The sequence below is a fragment of the Asterias amurensis genome, chromosome 20, assembly GCF_032118995.1.
Source record: "Asterias amurensis chromosome 20, ASM3211899v1".
Taxonomy (NCBI): Eukaryota; Metazoa; Echinodermata; class Asteroidea; order Forcipulatida; family Asteriidae; genus Asterias; species Asterias amurensis.
Genome location: NC_092667.1, coordinates 14485407 through 14509224, shown reverse-complemented (window position 1 = coordinate 14509224; position 23818 = coordinate 14485407). Strand labels below are relative to the sequence as shown.

General features: G+C 38.0%; 1 protein-coding gene across 4 annotated transcripts; it reads right to left on the bottom strand.

Annotated features, from left to right (window-relative positions):
• Window positions 1-29: 29 nt before the first annotated feature.
• Window positions 30-21408, bottom strand: LOC139952073 (uncharacterized). Of its 4 annotated transcripts, none has more exons than XM_071951020.1 (23): window positions 21359-21408; window positions 20251-20466; window positions 19467-19584; window positions 15485-15684; window positions 14565-14724; window positions 14208-14369; window positions 13435-13544; window positions 12887-13006; window positions 12339-12430; window positions 11821-11953; window positions 11566-11643; window positions 11232-11371; window positions 10751-10938; window positions 10280-10363; window positions 9850-9965; window positions 7907-8022; window positions 7233-7434; window positions 5689-5760; window positions 4064-4268; window positions 3526-3724; window positions 3185-3292; window positions 2387-2606; window positions 30-1979 (listed from the first exon to the last, which is right to left on the bottom strand). In XM_071951020.1, exons 2-23 carry the CDS (start codon window positions 20446-20448, stop codon window positions 1929-1931), a joined length of 3072 nt encoding a protein of 1023 aa, XP_071807121.1. In that variant the 5' UTR covers window positions 20449-20466; window positions 21359-21408; the 3' UTR covers window positions 30-1928. The 4 variants fall into 4 exon arrangements, with proteins under 4 accessions (XP_071807121.1, XP_071807120.1, XP_071807122.1 ...); XM_071951019.1 differs by having other exon boundaries at window positions 31-1979; window positions 15485-15705; XM_071951021.1 differs by lacking the exon at window positions 5689-5760 and having other exon boundaries at window positions 31-1979; window positions 15485-15705.
• Window positions 21409-23818: the final 2410 nt, after the last annotated feature.

Genomic DNA, 23818 nt, shown 5'->3' with positions numbered 1-23818 from the left:
ATTATTCAGTTATTCATAGCCTCTTGTTTTTGTTTATTAAGTTCACACAAATTTTAGTTACTCATTTTCATAAAATTATACATTTAAAAATTAGTTTTTTGTTTTTCCTATTTAAAATAAGATCATAGATTTGGTGAATTCTCCAAAGATATATGACTGTAACACTTTAATGGTGTTGAAAGTAGTATAAACTGTTGAGAGAGATTTTCCTTTGAAGTGAAATGGTTTGGATATTCTTTCACCCAAATCATTTGAATATGTGTAATGATTCATGCATGAATCGCTTCTGGATTCTCAGTTAGGGATTGTTTGTAACGTTCTTGTGAAATACCGTAACAGTTTTTGGCTGATTCTTCAGCATGTAACCGCCATATTCATCTGAAGCTTCCACATTGTATCTTTCTTTATAATTTGGCCGGTAAATCAGCATAAAATGGTTTTGTAAAACACAAATATCAACAGATTTACATTAAACTTGCATGGGTTAAAGATAGAGGTGGTAGAAAGCTTCCCCTTAAAAAATTACTTGCTGAGGCATGTGTGAAACAATTTTACACACACAATGATGGTCTCTATGGAACGGAAATTATTTTAGCCCGTTTCAAACAACAGGTTTACGTGACTCTACTGTACACATTGTAGGGATTCATGTCATGACCAAAAACCTGATCTAAAATGGGAATTAAAGTTGACAAAAAAACAATCTATATATCTGCCTTCGATACCAATAAAAAAATATCTCACTGACACACGGTGACTTTGCATAATTTTTACCCGAGTACATGACATCTTGTATATATACATTCACAGACAACAAGTTTTTACAAAACCTCACAAGTCATACTTATTTACATGGTTACAAAAGAACCTTTTTACATATGTATGTACAAATAAATTTTATAATAAATTTCAGAGTGTTCTACGAAAATGAAGAATAAGTTATACAATAGTTAGTTTCCCAAATTGCGACACAGCACCTTGTTTAACAGTACATGGTGCTGACAGAATTAGGTCTCGCAATTCAAACGTAGTCCCACATCTAGCAGGAAATCCTGTATGTTGCAGCGCCAGGAGCATCACTGGGTGACTAACACGTGCACTATATAAGACGCCACAATTGATTAATTAATTAATTAAAACACAGTTTTGGGAAATTAAATTTTAAAAAGTTTGAAATGATAAGTACATGTACATGTAACTGTTGCATAAACATTTCAGGTAGTGCTGAACACAAATGAATTAATTTTCAGTTGAACAAAGAAAAATGACTAGAGGAGGATTTGAACATACAGCTAGTTATCCTTGGGAACATCTTTTTAATCAGATCTAGGCTACTGTCAGCTATGAGAATACAAATGCTGGATCCATTTTAAAAAAAGTATCAGTAAAACAAAGGTAAAGCTTATGTACATGTAGAAATTATGACAAAGCGTTGATAGTAATAGACAATTGCTTTTCTCTGGTCAGGGCCTTTCAGAGTAAATGGTTAACCATTTTTGTTTAAAGTAGGATTTTGAACTTTACATGGTGGTAATACGATATTGAAAGGTTTGGAAAGGTTTTCTCGAAATGAGTTGGGGTGGTTCTGAAAAGAACCGTTGGTTTTAAATCGACGTTTCGATCAGTATTCTCTGAGCATCTCCTAGAGAAAGTGGTCAGTGCATACATACCGCAAACCTTTCCATATTTTATTTTTTACCCACCCACTTTATCCTAAGTTTAGTCCTTGGGAAAAAAAGTAGGAAGACTTGATATAATGCATCCATGTATGCATAGTGTAGGCTAAAAGTCTTTTAAGGTTACTTAGTCAATAAGGCTTGGTACGGTTCTGAAATATCCAGAAACATTTGTTATGGCTTAGGGCGATCGATGTCACAGTGGTTTTCTTTCCCCTCGGAATCTGAGATGTTTTTAGGATTAATCTTCGGCTAAGCTTTAGTGTCATTGTCATCTGACATCTCTTGCTGCTTCTCAATGTCCTGAAATTAAACAAACAAAAGAAAGTCAACATAATGACATGAAAATTTACAAATTTGCTAAATGTGTGAGCTGACTTAATTGTAAGTATTCTTCAAAAACAACACTCGCATGCTTTGCCGCAATATGCTTCCAATCAAACCAGGAACAACGAGCAAACCCCTTCTCTTAAGAATAAAGTGCACCGAGTTCTTTCACATACTCGGTTTTTTTTTGTCTTGGGTCCTGACGAAAACTATCCACATGCATCATACCAGGTTGGATCCGAACCGAAAAATAAAAACTTATTTTTCCAATTGAATTTTGTAACTAAAAACTTACCTTATCAATGGTCCTACACTTCTGACAACTAAACACTGACCTTATCAATGGTCCTAAACTTGACCAAGTCCGACAACTAAACACTGACCTTATCAATGGTCCTAAACTTGACCAAGTCCAACAACTCGTCTTCTTCTCTAGTCATCTGCCGACTCAGTTCACTTGGCGCTTTAATTTCATGATCGTCTTGACCTTCTTTGACCTCTGACATTGGGATCATGACCTCTGCCTGTTGCTGTTGCAGGTAGTCCTCTTGCTGTTTCCGCTGCTTAAGTTTCTTCTTTCTCTCCTCGCGGAAAACTTTTAGTCTTGGGAAGTAGAGCAATAAGTAAGAATTATCATTAGGCTGTTGATAAATTTCTTTGCTAAGCAAAAATTTATCGGGGCACCAGTTACAGAATGTAAACTTCATTAAATTTTGGCTAAGTTTCTGCTAAGCAAAATTTTCTGCGCTTAGCCAGTTTTTGTGCTTACAGGCTTCCAACCTCAAAATGTAACACTAAAAAGAGGATAACCTTTAGTTTCTAAAACCTTTACGGAAAGAAATCTAGAAATATCCTGCCCACATGCAAAATCTGAACTCTTTACTTCACATTGCATTCCTATGAAAGAAGTCAAGAACGAACTTCCACTGTGAACATATTATCTACTTGGCTCAAATTCGCCTACTGAAGCAGGGAATCCGCGCTTACATCAAGCGTATCCATAAGCTAACGGAAGAATTTAGCATGTGCCCTTGTTACTGGGAATTCTTCGCTTACACACCTAGCACAGAGAGATTTGGCACTTGATCAGTAAGCAGAGAATAGTGATTGTAAAGCGCAGATTTCAACAGACCCATGAAGTTGGCCCGATTTCTTCATGGAGGGTGGACAAACTGCATTACCTTTCCTTATTGACTGCTTCCATTGCGAAGTTATCAACTTGTGTGACAGGTTGAGAGCCATCGGTCTCGAGAAACGTTCTCTGTGTGGCAAGACTGTTATCCACTGAGCTGCAAGTATAATTGAACACAGAAAATTAAATTGTGAATTGTTGTCTGTTGCCCCAGGAGTGTCAAGACTGGTTTATTGAGGAGAAGCATGGAACTGGATCACAGATTCCTTGATTGGGTGTAAACTTCTGAGATAAAGTGGGCTATGACACTACTCTAAATGGAATATCGTAAGATTGGATCAGGACATGTTGATGTCTTTTAACAGTCTCAAACATTCCTCAATAACTCACCTTTGAGTACTACTTCTTGATCGTTGTATTAATGGACTCAGAACAGGACGATGTCTCCCGACATATCTTGGCATTCTGGATAACTCATACTCATTCTCGTCCAAGTCTCCGAGTGTACCGGTGGGTAAGCTGGGCTGGGTGATGTAGATGGGAGGTCGTGGGGTTACTCCTCCTCCTGGGTTGATGGGCCCAGGGGCTCCTACCAGACAAAGAACAAACAAACAATTGTGAAACTGTTGAAGGTAATTGCTTGCAACCTTTCCTGTTCTGATAGGAAGTTAATGTCCTTTGGAATGCACAAAATAAAAGACTTCAGGCCTGGAGCATCAGGCATCTCAAAGCACGTAAATATGTGCAACAGACATTTTTTCTTTCATTATTTTTTTTTTTAAACTTCAATGACCAATTGAGTCCAAAATTTTCACGGGTCTGTTATTTGATGCATATGTTGGGAAGCACCAAAGAATACTTATCTTTGACAATTACCCAAAGTGCCCAGTGCCCTTAATAAAAACTACTTGCTCTCTTCTAAGATTACCTTGTGATGCTGATTGCGCAATCAATAGAGCTTGCAAGATTTCGTTCATTGTCTTGAGCTGCTTCTGAACATTACGATTTGACCTCTGCTGCCTCTCTCCTAACCTTGTCAGCTCCTCCTGTAAGGTCCTGACATTCACTGCCTCAGAATCTTGAAGATGACTCTGGTTATCGTGGAGATGCTCAGCGAGATCATCCAGGGAATCCTTTTGGTGGCAGAAGTGGGATGTTTGATAAATGAGCCTTTGGTTATATTCACATAATAATACTTGCATTTAAAGATATATATCTACAGATTATTGAAATTTTAGTTTATTTTTTTCTACATGGATGAAACCAGCGTTACTCAACAAAATAAATAAATAAATGTCAATGATGGAATTCTGAAACTTCATGTTGATTGAGATTATTTTTTGTCAGGTATAATGGTTTACTAATTTCTTCTGCATGAAAACAATTTTTATCAACAAAAATGAATAGTTAATCAAATTTCAATGACGGAACTGTAATCTTTTATCTGGATTGACATTATTTTTTGTCTGGTCCACATTTACGGTACCGTACTGTGTGCCTAAAGGCATCCAGAGACTATATCTAGTCTGGTTTTCATTGAGCTGCTTCGTTGCAAACAGCGCTTAGCTGCTAAACATTCACAAACATTTCCTGAGCTCTATTTGTTATAAAGCTGTTTAGCAGAAAACACTGCTTGGCTAAATTCATTGCTTAGGAACCATTAGTGTGGCACCGGTCGCAACAATTTAAGTTTTTGCCTTTTTTGTTTTGCTTAACAAGACTTTGTGCGTATTCTGGTTTGTAATCGGTTTCTGCTATTAGCTTAGCAGCGTTTGTCTAGATGCTGTTAATTTGTCTATAATTTGAGAATTTATGAAAAAGGCAGAAGAAATCAAAGATGAAACGAATCTTAAATGCACAAAAATGACATCTGCCACATTCTGAGACTTTCCTAATAGAATAAACTTTGGAAATATAAACTTTACTTAGGAGCAATAAAAGGTTGGTGTTCAGCAAATTTGGTGCATTGTAAAGTCAAAGCGTGCAAAGAAATGTTGCTTTTCATTAAGAAAAAAAACATACACAGAAGCACCAAGTGATAATAAGGTAGTTAATATTAAGTGCAGGCTTGTGTTAATAGCTAAGAAAACTTGTGCTTCTAGCGTGCAATAATTGTGAGAATGAAATTATTTTGATAATTTAATGAAGATCAGTGCTGAGTGCTTTTTACTCCAAAGGTGTCAGAAGTTGTTGCAGTACAATCTCCTTCACACTGAATGATTGATCTAAAAGTTTGTTAGATTTCATCCAGTAATTGGAGTAAGTTCTACATGGTGAGGTATGCAGTAGCATCGTGTGTAAATCTCTTTTTTGAGTCGTGTTGGCTCTGAAAAGAATCAGTGGTTGACAACTCAACGTTTCGATCAGTATACTCTGATTGTCTTCAGGAGAATGAAGATGAAGACAATCAGAGCATTCTGATCGAAACGTTGTCAGCCACCGATTCTTTTCAGAACCAATACAACTCAAAAGAGATTTACGCAAGGTGCTATCGCAAACCTCGCCTAATATTAGTTAAAAAGCAAAGCTCTACATTCTACGGCAAAAACGAACCCCATTATTTTTGCGGAGTCCTCCAATATTTAAATGGCTGAAGAGGTGTTCTTTCATGTCATCCAGTTCGTCCTTTCAGCGTGTGCATGAAGATTATAAATTGTTAAATACATGCAATAACCACAACCGATGATAAAGTAAAAAGTTAGCAAATTTATAATCAAAAACCAAACTTTCCCGCAAGTTAAAGCTGGTTAATCCAGGCTCCGCCCTTCTATGGCAAAGTATTTAGGCACAGGCAAGTACACAGATAAGCTGTTTTGCCATAAAAAGACGGATTAAATTAACTTATCAATATAAACCACAAGGTTTAAAGCCATTATACACTTTCAGTACAGAAAACAAAACAAAAGTTCACAGATTTACAAATAATTTACAGGGTTTACAGAAGGTAATGGTGAAAGAGTTATCTTGAAATATTAGTCCATGAAATGCTTTACTTTTTGAGAAAACATTAAAACAATATATCAATTCTCGATAGTGAGAATTACGGTCTTATTTTAAAAACATGTCATGACACGGTGAAACATGCGAAAACAAGGGTTGGTTTGCCCGTTATTTTCTCCCGACTCTGTAGACCGATTGAGCCTAAATTTTCACAGGTTAGTTATTTTATATATAAGTTGCATGTTGTCCACGGGCCTTGGACAATACTGTTTACCGAAAGTGTCCAATGGCTTCACCAAAATCATTAAATTAACTTGTGCATAATTATCATATTCTTATCACGTGCATAGTTTAGTCTACCAATTGACATTCTCCTGTTTTTTTGTTGTGTTTTGTGATTGTGTGAACATGTCTACAATTTTAAACCAAGGACTTTAAGAAAAAGGATATGGGATGTCCTTGGTTTACTACATTTACACTGGTTTGTTTTTATGAATATACACTTCCAAAATAATCTGGACAAGAGATGACAAAACTCAGAAGAAATTAAAGCTATATTTTTCTTTTGGCAATGCGAAAGTCACTCATTGTAATTAGCTCAGAATGGAAACACACAACCAACGACAAACAAATTTTGTTTTCCCTTTAAACCAAAAGGAAACTATGCTACAGAATGCGTTTTTTTAGAGGCAAATAAGTTTTTTTTTTAAATAGTATGCAATGCAGAAATCACTCAAAGAAAAGCGAGAATGGTGGAGCAAAATTGTTAAATCCCAAAGCTTTTACAACTAAGTATTACTACCATTGATATCAGATATTTGGTCGGCTGAACGATTTGTGTGACTGGTTTTGTTGAAACTTGTTGTAATGGAAATTAACAATTTCTAACAAATCCAGCCATATAAAAACAGAATTGATGATGTGTTTCTTGTTTCCATGGAAATGCTAACATGAGCTATTTCTATGGTCTACAAAATTTGGAGTTTGAACTTTGGAATTTGGGCAACTTTTTTTATAAAGTTTGTTTTCCGAGCGAAACTTTAAATTGTTTTTTCCCCGAGCACACCCCCCCCCCCCCTCCAAGGGATGCAAGGAAGAAAAGTTCATTGAAAACTGATGGTTCTACCCTGGTAATTCAAAATGACTTGTGGACTCACCTTAATTTGGAATGTAACTTTCTTCAAGTCTGATTCCCCTTCCACTGTCTGGTCATCATCATAGTAGAGGACTTCGGGACCAGCCTTTTCGTGGATGTGGCGACGGAATTTCCGCAGTTGCTTTTTGCTGAGGCCCTCTTCTATTCCTAGGATGATAGAGGCCTGTTGCATTGCAGCGTTGGAGTTGGCGTTGTCATAAACTCTATTATGGAATGTGGTATAAACTTGGGTAATTAGAATGGAATAAAAGGATGTGTATTTGGTTTACAGTAACGCAATGTTTGTATCTACTTTGCTGAGTAGATTTTGATCTTTGGGACTTGTCTTGCTATTTATTCTACTGTCATGCAGTAGATTTTGGAATTCGGGAGACTACTTATAGTTCTGAAAAGAACTGTCCAGCTCAATAACTTCTACCAGTGCAGCATGTAGAAATGTATCTCTTTATGTTTGAATGTATCTCTAGTAGCAAGGTTTGCAGAAACGCTATCTAACAATCTCTCTCTGAGCTGTAATGGTTCTGAAAAGAACAGTGGTGGTTTAACAATTCAACATTTCGATCAAGATGCTCTGATCGTCTTTAGGAGAGTAAATCTTGAAAACTAGAGATGTTGATTTTGTTTTCTGATAACCTAAATGTTTTGCATCTTCTTCAAGAAATATCTTATACAAACCTTTGGAACGTGTCCGATAGCAACGCAATAAGCAGATTGATGCACAGTAAAGCTGATAGAAAGAGGAATGTACTGACAAGTATGTAAGCCATTACAGTATCGCATTTATGCATTTCCTGTAGAAGGAAAAGACAAGTGGTGGGTAGCTGTGTTAGGTAATTGTAAAGAAAAAAAGAAAATGTAGCACTTAATGACTACAAATATCAGCAAAGAAAAGATAATACAGGAGTGGCGTTCAACGGAGTGCTCAACCACAAAATGAGTTCACTTTTTGTTACAAAGACACCAAAATAATGAACATCACTCTTTCTACCACTTTTTTCTTAAAGTGCTTATAGAGGCTGGTCTGCAGTAGACGCTAGGCAAATACACTATATTCTTATTACTGTTATATTTGTTAACCATTTGCAGATCTTGTATTAGACAAACTCGAGCACTTATTATGTATCATTGACAAATGGATTGTTGATTGATATATAAATAATATTGAGACAAATTCTACATCAGTGGGTTTTTTTCGTCTTCTTTTTTATTTGTATTATTATTATTATTTTTATTTTATTTTTATTGGGCGTTGGAGGGTTGGGGGTGTTACAATTGGCCTTCAGGCCATTCCTACCTACAAATGAGGCACACCTCTGGCCTTCAGGCCATTCCTACCTACAAATGAGGCACACCTCTGGCCTTCAGGCCATTCCTACCTACAAATGAGGCACACCTCTGGCCTTCAGGCCATTCCTACCTACAAATGAGGCACACCTCTGGCCTTCAGGCCATTCCTACCTACAAATGAGGCACACCTCTGGCCTTCAGGCCATTCCTACCTACAAATGAGGCACACCTCTGGCCTTCAGGCCATTCCTACCTACAAATGAGGCACACCTCTGGCCTTCAGGCCATTCCTACCTACAAATGAGGCACACCTCTGGCCTTCAGGCCATTCCTACCTACAAATGAGGCACACCTCTGGCCTTCAGGCCATTCCTACCTACAAATGAGGCACACCTCTGGCCTTCAGGCCATTCCTACCTACAAATGAGGCACACCTCTGGCCTTCAGGCCATTCCTACCTACAAATGAGGCACACCTCTGGCCTTCAGGCCATTCCTACCTACAAATGAGGCACACCTCTGGCCTTCAGACCATTCCTACCTACAAATGAGGCACACCTCTGGCCTTCAGACCATTCCTACCTACAAATGAGGCACACCTCTGGCCTTCAGGCCATTCCTACCTACAAATGAGGCACACCTCTGGCCTTCAGACCATTCCTACCTACAAATGAGGCACACCTCTGGCCTTCAGACCATTCCTACCTACAAATGAGGCACACCTCTGGCCTTCAGGCCATTCCTACCTACAAATGAGGCACACCTCTGGCCTTCAGGCCATTCCTACCTACAAATGAGGCACACCTCTGGCCTTCAGGCCATTCCTACCTACAAATGAGGCACACCTCTGGCCTTCAGACCATTCCTACCTACAAATGAGGCACACCTCTGGCCTTCAGGCCATTCCTACCTACAAATGAGGCACACCTCTGGCCTTCAGACCATTCCTACCTACAAATGAGGCACACCTCTGGCCTTCAGACCATTCCTACCTACAAATGAGGCACACCTCTGGCCTTCAGGCCATTCCTACCTACAAATGAGGCACACCTCTGGCCTTCAGACCATTCCTACCTACAAATGAGGCACACCTCTGGCCTTCAGACCATTCCTACCTACAAATGAGGCACACCTCTGGCCTTCAGGCCATTCCTACCTACAAATGAGGCACACCTCTGGCATTACCCTATACCAAATCATTCCCCAAGGTGACTCACATTTTTTTGTGCAAAAGTTAGACCCGACGTTTTGACCCTATAGCGATCTTTCTCAAAAGCTAAATCAATTGTTTTTGAAAGACTGTTCTAAAAAAAACCAAATCTTTTCCCTTACGTCATATTCATAGTCATCAACCAGTGTTATCCTAAAGAGAGAGAACAATAAGCTGTCGACTGTTTGCATCGATGGGATCGTGTCATTGTTTCCAAAGATCATCCAAAATGCACACGCTGTAAGAAAAAAAAAACATGAAAATGGATTATGACACATCAGTGTTGTACGGTCAGCAGCCGATTTCACGAAACGCTAGGATCAATCCTATCTCAAGTTAGGACGAGTAACCCGCCCTAGCTTAGGATGAGTTAAATACGTCCTACGTATTTTGATAAGGAATTGAACCCGTCCTAAGTCCTAAGATTAATCCGAAGTTAGGAAGAGTTTGGTGAAATCGACGGCAGGGCTTTTTAACTGTCATAAAAATTTAAAATAATTACAAACTCTCAGGAACCTAAAGATGGTCTCTATAAGAATCTTATGTACTCACCATATGGAATGTAGAACTCCAAGTAAAGAAAACCAAACTTGACCACATCTCCCAAGATGTGTCCCAACATCACAATAAATGGTCCTATGTCAAGAAACAAAGAAGATACTTTTATAAAGTCACTTTTGTGGCCCAACACGACAAATGGTCCTATTGACCCAATTCGCCTGACGTCATCATCGAGTAATCTTGGAACCTATACTAGTGGGCATTTGTCACTGTGCACTATTCAGTGAAGTGCGCATTGTAGGCGACGCAGCGTTTACAAGTAAACCTATTGACCACCAAAAGTGGTGAGCGTGGCAAAGTCGCAGCGTGTGACGTGCGTGCATGGGGTCAATACACAAAAGAAAAACGGGACTGAAAATTGTGTTCGAAAAATACAATAGGATGAATCGGAATGCATTTCACAATAACTGAAGAAATTTATCACAAAAGGTGTAAGGCTTATAAAAAAGAATCGAAACTAACCGATTGATTTGAAAGCCCTGGCAGTTTTCATGAAGCGTAACCAGATCAAGATGATTGAAATGGCCATGAAACGACGAGTGAAGCCGACCAGCCTATCATGAGACATTCCATCTGGGATAAATTGGCTGGCGATAAACATGCCGTTAAAGATGAGAAGTAAACAGTACACGATCCAATCAAAGTAGTTCCTAAGAGAAAACAAGTAAATAAATTGAACTTAAAACAAAACATAATATGAGACAGAGCCAAACTCACAAGGCCGGATGGCCACTTCAAGACGAGGATTACACTTAAAACTGTATGGACTGTTAACCCAAACCAACTGCCACCAGGAGGGGACATGTTGCCACCTACTCCAGGAACTGAAACAGGGTTACCCCTCACAGCAAGCGTGTAGGAATGGTATCATCCAGTAGTGTGTTTGTTTTGGGGTAAATTTTTCGCACCTTGATAATGTAATTATTGCAAATTGTGGACTTACCAGAATTCACTGAAGTAGGCCGGGCTTTGGTTATTAATTTCTTCTTTTTCTTGAAGGAGGAAGTTTTTCTCCTGAGGCCACTGCGGATGACAAAACTCAAGATCTTTCTCTATTTCACCTTCCCTCCACTGTTTCCATCTCTGAAATTTTTAAAATTAATTCTCTATTCCTCAATTTTGATGGGTAAAGTTCTTTTTAAGTATTAAGGTATATACCAAAAGAAGACAGCTCATGTCAATATCCCTATAGCAACTGCTATAGATTAAAGAATAATCCCGGTCCTTCTCATGTTTGTTTTCTACGAGACCTCAATGAAATGACAAAATTTACTCACCTGAAATTTCTTTTTGGATGTGAAGAATTCTTGCAGTTCTAGAATGATCATGTACACAGTGATCAGTAAACTCAAAATCTATCACAAAGAGATAAATAAATAATAAAATAAATAATACTCACCCAGATGACAATTCTCCATGTATCAGCAAGTTAAGGGTTACTCTTAACTCAATGGTAACTACTCATATCTCAATATTTGTGAACTACTCATAACTCATTGTGAACTACTCATTACTCAATGAGGAATACTCACCCAGATAACAATTCTCCATGTATCAGCAGGCAGGTTGTATCTTTCTAAATTATCCTCACGCAGCGTAACTGCTACTACAGTCCACAGTAAAATGAAGATGAAGTTAAGCAGGGCTTGAATGCATGCACCACGCCTGCAGAAAGAAATAAACACAACAACCATAAAGATATTTTACAAACTTGGGTGTGATCTCTGGTTATGCGACAGTTATAGATCCTATGGCTTCTCTGGCAACCCTAGGTTGAACAAAGACTTAATGTAGAGACTGCCAACATAGGGCTAGACAGCTCAGCTGCATGGTAGAGCTCTGGCACGATCAACTGAAGGACGCAGGTTCACATTCTGCTCTAGTCAATTTTGAGAAGTGTAATAAACCCAAATTAAAATTGATGACAATTTTCAATGTACTGAAAACATAAAACACAATCTCAAATTATATCTCAAGTGAACTGTTCTATTTTCTCATTTTATAGAAAAGATATTTTTTAAATATAATGGCTTTTCTGTCTTTAACTTACCGACCGAACTTGACCCATTTGACATGCAAGAGTCTTTTGATGACCGGATGTGTAATCAGCTCTAACTGGTTGTATTGAACTATGACCTGAATCTGTTATGTCAAAGGTTAAATAGTCCAACATAGAAGTCAAGGGTTAGGAGCATGTTATTTAAAGCAAATTTCCATTTTATAGACAATAAACATTGAATTGAAAAGTCTCTCACTCACAAGGCCTGAAGGCCACTTCAAGGTGTGGGCTACAAATTTTGTTTCTCAGAGGCCGTTGCCAACTACTCCACTGAAACAGGGTTACCCCTTTTTACAGTCCATACAAGCTTGAGATTAACAAAAAAATAATATCAAGAGCATTAAGTAAGGCCTGGTTCAAACTCCATGCGAATGTGAATACAATATGAATTTTGACATCTTAAATTCATAGCAAATAATTTGCAACAGTTGAATTGTGCTGAACTCCTGCGAAACATTCGCTGCAAAAAAAGCTCTCTGACCTCAAAATTTGCATTCGCAAAGCCTGTACTTTGACGTCAGTCCAGAAATTAAACTTACAGCAGATCTTGATTTTGGCTTAGGGTCGTCAGGGCCAATTGGTTCCACATAATGATGGTCATAGTACTGCTTTCGATTAGCTCGGTCACATTGATGAAATTGGTCTAATCCTTCTTTTGCCTGAAAGTTAAACAAAATGAGGTTGAATATGAGAAAAATTATCATTTGGTGTTTGGGTTGGCGTAGTGGTATCTTTCCTCGTCTTCCACCTCTGGGACCCCGGTTCAAATCATGCTGAGGCACTATGTAGATTTGGGTCAAACCAAGATCAAACCAAGCGAACTGCTGATTTCACAATGACTAGAATAAAGTATTGTCGTCTAGATCATGTAGTTACTGAATCACAATTTCTTGATTCGTGCAATTCATAATCATAGCGTTAAACCAATGTTTGTATGAGAGAGATTGGCTGTTGCCAGCTTCGTGTTTATATCCCTGTGTGGGAGGAGTTTGATTGATTGGGCGTTCATCTAAACAAAAAAACAAACAAACAAACAACAAACAAACACAAGAAGAGTCAACGGTAGCTTGGCTGACATATTACTTACAACAGCAGGCATCTTGCTGATGAGTAACACCAATGACGTCTGTCCAGATTTATCCATGTCTGATGCGTCCGACCCTAGCTCAAGAAGCTGCCTCGCTGTCTCACTTCGATCTGTAAGGATGAAGATAGTTTTGATTAAATATCCTCAAACTCAGTAATGAATGAACTCAAATTTATACCAAACATAAACCATAGACCATAATTTGAAATCTGTCATTATCAAATAATTTGGGATTATGGCCAAAAAGGCCATTGAAGGTCATCCAACACAGTGGCGTTTAGACATTGAGTTACAAACTTGTAATTTTGTTTTAATCTTCATTTAAGGACTGTATCTATTTTAAAATGAGTAGATCACAAAACTAAACTTTACCTTAGAGCCCCTCTATTAATCATGACAAATAAATAGACCGATCCAGTAGGCTCCGCCCACGACGCACGTGTGAGCAAGAACACGTGGGGCTCTCCAATGCCTTTCTGCACAACTCTGCCGCGCGTGCCAAGATACGCGCACGCATGTCGGACCTTATTTGTCGGACCTTCGTTGCGTTGTGATTGGTCAATATGTAATGGGGCGGAGCTTAGTGGATCGGTCTATTACTCAATTACCTTGACTTTGGAAAATCTTATTTGACGTCATGGTAACTAGCTTTGTGTAAAAACTACTTACAGTGAAGGTACAATTTTTAGCCTTCGAGAAAGACTCTGCTTGCGTCCAAACGTCCGACCATTAACTATTTTTTGCAAGGTACAATAAATTAAAATTTTACTCACCCAACTCCGCGGCAACTTGAAGAGGTGTTCTTCCTTTATAGTCTCTTGCATGTAAATTGGCGCCTTGCTTCAGTAAGGTTTTTAGAGCCATGTTGGCATCGTTTCGAGCAGCAAAATGCAATGGTGTTTGAAGCTCTCCATCAGTTAAAACTTCTATGTCAGCTGTGTTAAAAACAACAAGAAAACAAATTTATCCAGGTTGTACAAAGGAAAATTATTCCCTTTCTATTGTTGGGGAAAATTTTCCATTTGTTGAAGTACATTTCATACTTGCATTTCGAACGTTTTGGTGAATTCACTCTTAAAACGTTACACAAGGAAGTTAGCCTGTTGTGATCAAATGGTTAAGATTCTCACCGTTTTCATAGTCATTGTCTAGCAGCATCATGACCATTTCAGGGTAGTTGACTGCTGCGGCTACATGGAGAGGGGTTCGTCCAAAGCGATCTTTCTGGTTAACCTTGGCGCCCCTTGCGAGGAGAAACAATGCAACATCGATCTCCCAAACTCTTACAGCCTACAGAATAAAATAGAATTAAGAAGATATTTAAAGCCATTGGACACTTTCGGTAAACAGTATTGTCCTAATCCCACACTTCGTGTATCACAACTTATATATAAAATAACAAACCTTTGAAAATTTAGGCTCAATCGGTCATCGGAGTCGGGAGAAAATTACAGGAAAACCCACCCTTGTTTCTGCACGTTTCGCCGTGTCATGAAATGTGTTTAAAATAAATCCGCAATTCTCGATAACGAGAATTTATAATTGTTTTAACGCTTTCTCAAAAAGTAAAGCATTTCATGGAATAATATTTCAAGAGAAGTCTTTCACCATTACCTTCAGTAAACCCTGTAAGTTATTTGTAAATCTGTAAACTTTTATTTTGTTTTCTGTTCCGAAAGTGTATAATGGCTTTAAGAACATCTCACTCCGCATCAGTAAAGTTAATAATGAGAAGTCATTTTGATAACTAAGCACAAGGAGTAGTCCCAGCTGATCTCGTACCTTCCGCCTATTTAAAAGTTTTTTAAGCAGGCAGACCTTTTTTTAAGAACTGAGAAGTCTCCCAAATTCCCAAAAAATCTACTTCACGATTGTAAAGAAGCCTCGGCGATAGTAGAAAGCAAGCAAGTTCATAATCTACCAAGCAAGTAGATAATGTGTGTTAAATTAACACCTACTTGTTGGGTAGATTATGTTTCTTTTGAAAACTCGTCTTGCTATATTTTCACTATTTACCGCAAACTAAATATACACCACTGCGACATTATACCTCATGAAGCACAGTCTGTCCATGTTTATCTGTACAGGTAATATCAGCACCACTGTCTAACATTTGCTGCACAAACTCCAGGTCGATAATTTCCTCATCACTGTCCGAGCGAGCCATCCTCGCAAAGTACGAGATCAAAGCCTCGTTGAAGCGATTGCGCTGTAAGGGCTGCGGCATTATGCTGTCATCGATCCCCATGCCTTTACGAGAATATCCAACATCTAGGAAGGAAAAAAATGCAAACGGTCAATTACTGAAAGTACGAGAAGAAACAATATGGTTTTCTCAATGAATCTTTGAAATTCATGATGCAACAAAAATAGTTAATGGCCTGCTGTTTCTAAAAAAGGTCGTTTTGCTTGGTGAGCTGTTTGCAACCCTGTTCCCATCTGGAGTGCCAAGTTTTAGTGACATACTCAGATCTACTTGTGGGGGTGCCACCCCAACAGTCAAATTTTAATCAATTGGGTCTACAGCAACTAAGATTTTGCTTTTGTGCTAAGCACATTTGGTGGATGTTAGTGATTTAAACTTTTAGCAACAATTAAAGCAACAACTGAAGCACCAGATAATCGTACAGACAACATAGACAATGTAACCTCTGACATCACACATTCAATTTGTTATTTCTTTTTCCTTTTCGATTTTTTACATCACTGAATTGGAGAATGAGACATCTTTGGTACTTTCCTTGTGTCCCTGTTTAAATGTGTCTGACACCTTTTTTTTTTTTTTCATTTCAAATCTGGTTCCGACAAAATAGTTTTGGTCCAGTAAGTATTTTGAGCAACAAGCCATGTTGTCTTGTGGATTTCCCCCCAAGTTCCAGCCATGATGGTAACATGATCTACATCAGAAATAGAGCAATCTTCATGCATCGCAAAACGCATAATATAAAACTTTCTACGAAAAGCTTGCCAGATAAAAATACAGTTAAGAGACAACAAAACAAAAAAACAGAACATTTAGGGTGCAATGGCCGGAAAGAAAGCCTTTTGTTATAAAGCGATGAGGGACCACTGACAACAATAGCATCAAGCTGTTTTAAACAAGAAATGGTGCTTTTAGCAAAAAGTAAAAGAGAGCCAAAAAACAATAGACATTACATTGTTATTTGCTTGGTAACCTGTTTCTGCTAAGCAGTAGTTTTCAGTGCTAAGCAAGTTTTTATTCTTAACAGCTTCATGAAAATTTGCGACGGTAACAATATTTTAGAACATTGATGACAAGTCCATCTTTAAATGCTTTTAAAAAAAATCTGACTGAGCAAACACAACAAAATGCAACAATACATGCTTAACATTTCAAAAAGTGCAGAATTGTTGGTGGTCATGCAATAAATGGATTGCACATGATGTTACTGACCACTGTCTTTGATGAAACATGCACGCATGAAAGGCTATCATTGGCTGAGGGTTGTGCCATCGTGTACACGCAACGTCTAATTGTTTATCATCAAATATGGCGGTCAATGACGCTATGTGCAATCCATTTATACAAAAGGCATGCAAAGAGTTTACCTGTACTGTGTTCATGTGGCTTCAGACTAGTTTTGTCTGATCACACGATGATGTGAAATGAATAACATTAGGAATGAAATGAGGTAACAGAGTTAGTATATCGCACAGAAATACAAAATGTCAATAAAGATACCGTCACTATTGGCAAGATGCCAGGAGATTAAAATCAAAACATGTTGTGAGTCAATTAGGATTAGTTGTTATGTAGTTTGTTGAGTGAGTTGAGTGTTGTTTATTTATGTTGATTAGTGTGCATGTGTACCATAGCCTTACTTGTAGTAAGGGACAGTCAGGCCCGATGCTCCATTCTTGAAACGGCAAGGGCACCAAGGCATTTTTTTCCAAAGGGCGCCTCCATGAGGAAATTGTAAACTTTGACTGGAACATTTTGAGGGGCACCAAGGCAATGATGAGGGGCAATAGAGGCAATGAAGTCTGGGCAACATCCTCAACAGGACTCCATGACTTCATCCCAACTCCATCCTTCAGTCCTCGAGCTGAGATCTTCCTTGTAGGACCTGGGTCCAACTCAATCACCTTAGAAATGGCTGGGCCATTATGCCTCGTTCCTCCATAGCATTAGTGCTACCAGGGGTCGATTGGAGGTAGCCTGGGCAACATCCTTAACAGTACTCCATGACTTCATCCCAACTCCATCCTTCAGTCCTCGAGCTGAAATCTTCCTTGTGGTCCAACTCAATCACCTTAGAAATGGCTGGGCCATTATGCCTCGTTCCTCCATAGCATTAGAGCTACCAGGGGTTGATTGGAGGTAGCCTGGGCAACATCCTCAACAGAACTCTATGACTTCATTCCAACTCCATCCTTCAGACCTACGGCCTTGGTCCAACTCAATTGCCTTAGAACTGGCTGAGGCCGTAATGCCTCGTTCCTCCATAGCATTAAAGCTACCAGCTCAAATTTGCATCAGTGTGGCAGCCCACAAACCATAAGCCACATCATTCATGACTGCCCTGACTTCAGACCACCACAAGGCAAGCTCAGTGTCTCGGGGGACCTTGATGAGGATACCGTCAAGTGGCTTCAAGTCACAAGATTACCAATTTAATTATATTCAATGTTCACCAGTTATGCAGTTATGGTTAAAGTGTCTTGCTCAAGGAAACAAAGTGTCACGACCGGGACTTGAACCCTACACTCTGCTGGTCAGAGCTTAAATCCGGTGCTCTTAACCTCTCGCCACAACACGCCAAATAGATGAATAACAGTTTTAATCAAATGTTACACCATTCACAAGTCATTACAAAATTCCTGCATGAGCGCATGGTCTCAGAGAATCATTTGGTGAAATCCAGACTATTCCATTTCACGAGAACAAGCCAGGTGGAATGGAAAAGCCAGACTTCCTTAAGTCATTATATTTCGCGACACTTTTGCACAAACAAAATGCATCAAATATTAAATTAGAGTGCTTATTATTGTTGGTTAGAATTATGTTTGTTAACTTGCATCTTGTTTCCCGTTTGATTTTTTTTAATTTCTTCTCTTACGAAGACAATATTTTTGACTTTTTGTCCACTTTTGTATTAGGAATTTCTAACTGAGTTGATTAAAGATAATCCTTTCTTTATTTTCCACAAATATCAATAAACAAAAGTTACTAAGGTTTTATCTGTCTCATATAGAAAATTGTCAACGTAAAGAAGAAGTTAGACAACCCAAACAAGTTAGTTCTCTGTCATCAATTATTAACTTCCAAAACACCCGTGTAAAATGCATGCGTGTCAAAACAAGAATTCCACTTTTACGTTCCAATACTTACAAAAAATTGTTGTTTCATCCAAGGACATGATACAAATTCATGCAAATGGACAGGAGATGGTTCAAGAACATAACAAATGGAAATGAGGAAATTAATTATGTAAATTAGTTCTAATGATGTAATGTAATGAGTAGTGGCATGAATACGCATTATTTTCAATTGAATTTTTCAGCCCAATTGAATATTTTAAGCTTTAGATTCTGTATTCATCTGAAACTGTTACATGTGACTTTACTGTATCTTACTTTATCATTTTAATTTCTTTAATAAGCATTTCAGTGACAAAAACCAATATGATGACCCTACTTTTAAATCATGTTTTTAATTTTTACATGGTTTTCCCCCACTGTTAAATTCTATACAGTCTGGGGAACCCAGATTTTATATTGTAGCCGATTGAGGGTATGTTTTTTATACTAACTTTTAAAAGACTTTGATTATTGGTATCCTGGATGAAATATATTTTGTTTACAGTATAAATTATTTTAGATTCCACCCAGTGATCATCCCAATGAACTAAATTGATATCAGATATTAGGAACATCAGAAGATAGGAAGCAGTGATTTTGTTCTACCTTTGAAAGTCAGAAAAGACACATTAGGAAATTCAAGAAGTTGGCCTTTCTGCCTTGAATGTACGCATAACTCAATGAAATCTCTTATGAATTATGTATCTTACTTGCATCTCCTCCCCTTTGTCTCCTTCTGCAACTCAGTCCTTTAAACCGCTCCGCCCCTTTCTTGACGTTGGACATGACGTTGAAAGCATCAGCAGCATTGTCAATTGTCAATTTTCTCTGCACATGAAACAAATGATAATTGTCAAGTTCTTTTTAAAGGCACTACACACTATTGGTAATTACTCAAAATAATTGTTTGCATAAAAACTTACTTGGTAACGAGCAGTGGAGAGCTGTTGATGGTATAAAGCATTGTGAGAACTGGCTGCCCTGAGGTCAAATAGTTTTTTTTACTCAAATATCAAAAGACTTCAGGCCTGAAACCTTCCTTTAAGCATACAAATGTGTGCAACAAGAGAGTTTTCCCATCATTATTCTCTTGCAACTTTGATGACCAATTGAGTCAAAATTTCCACAGATTTGTTATTTTATAGATTTATGCTCAAGTTGGGATTCACTTTTCCAAGTGAAGAGAAGAAGGATTAGGGGCCTACCGCATATATACATCCAGAAAAAAAAGAGATAAAAATCACGTAACCGTTTGAAAACAATGGTCAAAGTTGGGCCGGTTTTGACTCGCATTGACATGGAAATCCGCCATAAAACAATCTTTAAATACAATATGGCGGCCATCTTAGACATGGTGGCAGGCCGTCTTGAAAAAAATAACGAACAAATTTGAAAATAACAAATAACAAGTCTTTACCTCCCTTACGAACTTTTTCAAAAGTCCGGACGAGCAGCTTGTTATTTATTTTACTTTGCCTAATAATAATATCTTACATCTTGCTGGACATTGTTGTTGTTTGACTTTTCTCTTCCCTTGGCCATCTCTGGTTCATCAACGTAACCACTCTGTTGGAGGCTGACCTCCCCACTTGACCCTTCAGGATGTACACGATTCATACTGGAGCCTCTTTTCTTTTTGCGTTTCTTTCGACCGACACCTCGTGATGATCCTTCCGATGAACTGGTATTCATTTCAAGAAAGGATTTTTACTGCAAAAAAGATGGAAGTCTTAACTGTCAGTGGGTTTTCAGTGTCAGATTCTGAAAGGATAAACTTTGGTCATCCCCAAAAATGAAGAAACAAAGTGTCAAAAAACATTTCTAAATTATTGGACCCAGTAACTTGGGCTCGGCACTTTTTAAAACAATGTTGTCGTTTACATTTGTGTACTATAGGTTGTGTGATAGTGAGAAGCCCTCTTGCTTGGGGTCTAATGCAAAAAATGCAACTTGTCAAACGTTTTAAAATAAGTACAGAGCCCCAGCTGGGTCATACCAAACAATAATGATTCAAGTAAAGATTTGTGATTGATATTTATAGATGTCAAAAAAATACTTAGTGTACTATATTTACTATGCAAGAATTGGCATGTTTAGCAAAGAAAAACTGTTCTCCTTTTTCCTAGTTAAAAAATGTCATTTGCATGTTTCCTGAACAACAATGCTGAGTGTGCGACTTACTGTGTCAATGTGTTCTAATAATAGTAATATTTACAGCCAATCACATAGCTTTATTAACTTAATTTTACAATTTGTGACTACAAAACTATCTTTTTGTTTAACAATGATAGTGCGCCACAATCTACATGGGTATGCAACTTAGTATTGAAAATGGTTATTTAGTTAGACTCCGTTCATTCTTCCGTCAACTTCACACAAAATATCATTCAATGATGAATAGCGATCACGCATACTGCTCGTTGTTGTTGCCAGCGCAACTGTAAACAAAAGTGGGAATACAACCATTTAAAACCTGCCATTTTGTCTCTATTTCTGTGTACGATTTTTAAAACAATACCCCTAGATTATCAACAAAGACATGAATAATGTGATAGTGTAATAACAATTTTAATTTTCGTATGTAAAGAGGTAAAAATCATACCTTTTTTGTATCATGTTCAGTTAGCTTTGAGTCGCGTCGAAAACGGCTAGTTGACCTTTGACCTACCATTCCAACACTAACGTACGGCTGTTTTATGCAGGCGATCTTCCTTAAAACGCACGCTGCTTGCCTCCCGCCAGCAGAAGCACGGCGTAGGCGTAGGCCAGTCGTTAATACAATACAGCTACAAGATACATTTTAAATGTGTTTAAAGAAAAACTCAAACAAACCACAGAGTTAGATATTAAGCATTTAAATTTTTAAACAACATGTAAAATATCCTGTTGAAAATTACGTAAAATGATGTGTTTTTCTAGCTTGTCAAAAAAAAGTTAATTAATTTACTTTTCACTTCAGTAAAATTGCGTCCTCAAGGTGGAACGGAGTGTTGTTTGAAGAAGTAGTACGTTCAAAGATGCACAGAAAATGTATTTCATCTTTGTATTCTGAGCAAACATCAACTAATACAAAGTCGTTCAGTTCACTGAATATAACTTAAAAGATGGTCTCTTTTTTAATGGCGCCCTCTTGTGATGTGAGGAGGAGGATGCGGGATGAGTAAGATCAGAGAGCTACGGCTACGAGTGTTGCTAAGGGTGTTGCTAAGGACGTATTATGCTTCAACGCACGATGACTACCGTGGGAATCTAGCCGTATCCATAGCTGTAGCCGCCATTGACACACGGCATAATCGGTTCCCGTCGCCAGAAATTATTGAATACACATTTGTTATAATTATAACTTACAATTGATTGCATTTGTACACCCGATCCATTACTTTTGGCAAAAATTAGTGAACATTTGATGAGCCTATAGGATTGAGATAGTCTGGTTCCCAGACCCAAAAATCTCACACTAGGCTCTGTCGAATTTAACAAGAGACGTCAAGGAATCTTTGGTCAGGGGACCAGACTAAGATTGAGATAGGTTTGTTATTTTATGCATATTATGTTGAGATACACCAACTGTAAAGGCTAGTCTTTGACAATTACCAATAGTGTCCACTGCCTTAAAGCTTTTCTTGTGTATAGACTTGTAAATCAGTCTTAAATGAAATTATCTTCATGCTATGATCGAGGTGAGAACAGCGCCCTCAGTTTCAAGTAGCTAATGAGTGTCGAACAACATCTCACGTGAAAGACCTACAAACCGACTTTAAAGTCATTTTCAAGCAGCATTGTGTTCTTGAGTGCATTTTCTTTGTTACTTCTTAAAAACGCAGACAGTAGAAAATGAAGAAGATCTTGACCTTATTATGACGATTGTTATTAGCCCATAAACTGCGGGTTTCTTATCTGGAAGTGTTACCAGGGCGACCGACTGGCCTCCATTGAATCGTTGGGGTCTTAAACCCCTGGACAATATGGCTTATAAACTGTGTCCATTCAGCCAACTTCAGTCGTCAAGGCAGTCTGATGTTATGAGTCAATTTATAAAGTAGGTCAATTTTGGTTTGATGGAGACATACGTTTGTTCAGTCGTGGGTTACTTAGGTTTTCTTTACTGATAATTTGCATATGGTGCTTGTTGTTGGGTTGAAATAATAAATACATAAGTGTCGTGTATAGACTAAATTTTGAAATCAAAATAAAAGTAGGCCAAAACCAGGATAAAATGTTACATTTACAGAAAACCTCATTAATGTGATATTTTAATGTTTTTAAATAAATTTTTCCATTTCCTCACATGCAATGCACCTGATTTACTCACGCCAAATTATCTTACTGGAAACAAAATAGTAAAAGGGCAAAACAAGGGTAAAGAAAAAGGGCTGTGTTCAAGAGAAATGACGAGGGAAACTACCTTTGGCCAGAAATGCCCCCTAGACAAAAATGGTACACTCCTTGTGCCACCTAAATAACCCTAGTTTCGGCTGCTGGATATTACTACTGGTTGCAATTGTCTACAATATTAGTCCTTGTCGGCTGCTGAGGTACAACATGTTTAAAGACAGTGGACACTATTGGTTATTGTCAAAGACCAGTCTTCTCACTTGCTGTATCTCAACATATGCATAAAATAACAAACCTGTGAAAATTTCAGCTCAATCGGTCATCAAAATTGCGAGATAATAATGAAAGAAAAAACACCCTTGTCACACGAAGTTGTGTGCATTTTTAATGCTTGATTTCGAGACCTCGAGTTCTAAATCTGAGGTCTCGAAATCAAATTCGTGGAAAATTACTTTTTTTCTCGAAAACTACGTTACTTCAGAGGGAGCCGTTTCTCACAATGTTTTATACTATCAACCTCTCCCCATTACTCGTTTCCAAATAAGTTTTTTTGCTAAAGATTATTTTGAGTAATTACTAATAGTGTCCACTGTCTTTAAGCGAAAATGACTGCTTTAGCAGCTCTATAAAACTGTGCCCTAAGGGAGAAGACAAAAAATATCAGTAAAATCATAAAAATCTGAATTTGAATAGGTCCCATTGCAAACGATATCCGTCGATTGCTCTT

Excerpts from the sequence above, each read along its gene's own strand:
- LOC139952073 (XM_071951019.1), bottom strand. The coding sequence starts at position 20,448 with ATGAATACCAGTTCATCGGAAGGATCATCACGAGGTGTCGGTCGAAAG. Across the intron at positions 3,293-3,525 it reads TCAAGAAGTAGTACTCAAAG|CTCAGTGGATAACAGTCTTG; the intron begins GTGAGTTATTGA and ends TTATACTTGCAG. Across the intron at positions 1,980-2,386 it reads AGTTTAGGACCATTGATAAG|GACATTGAGAAGCAGCAAGA; the intron begins GTCAGTGTTTAG and ends GTTTAATTTCAG.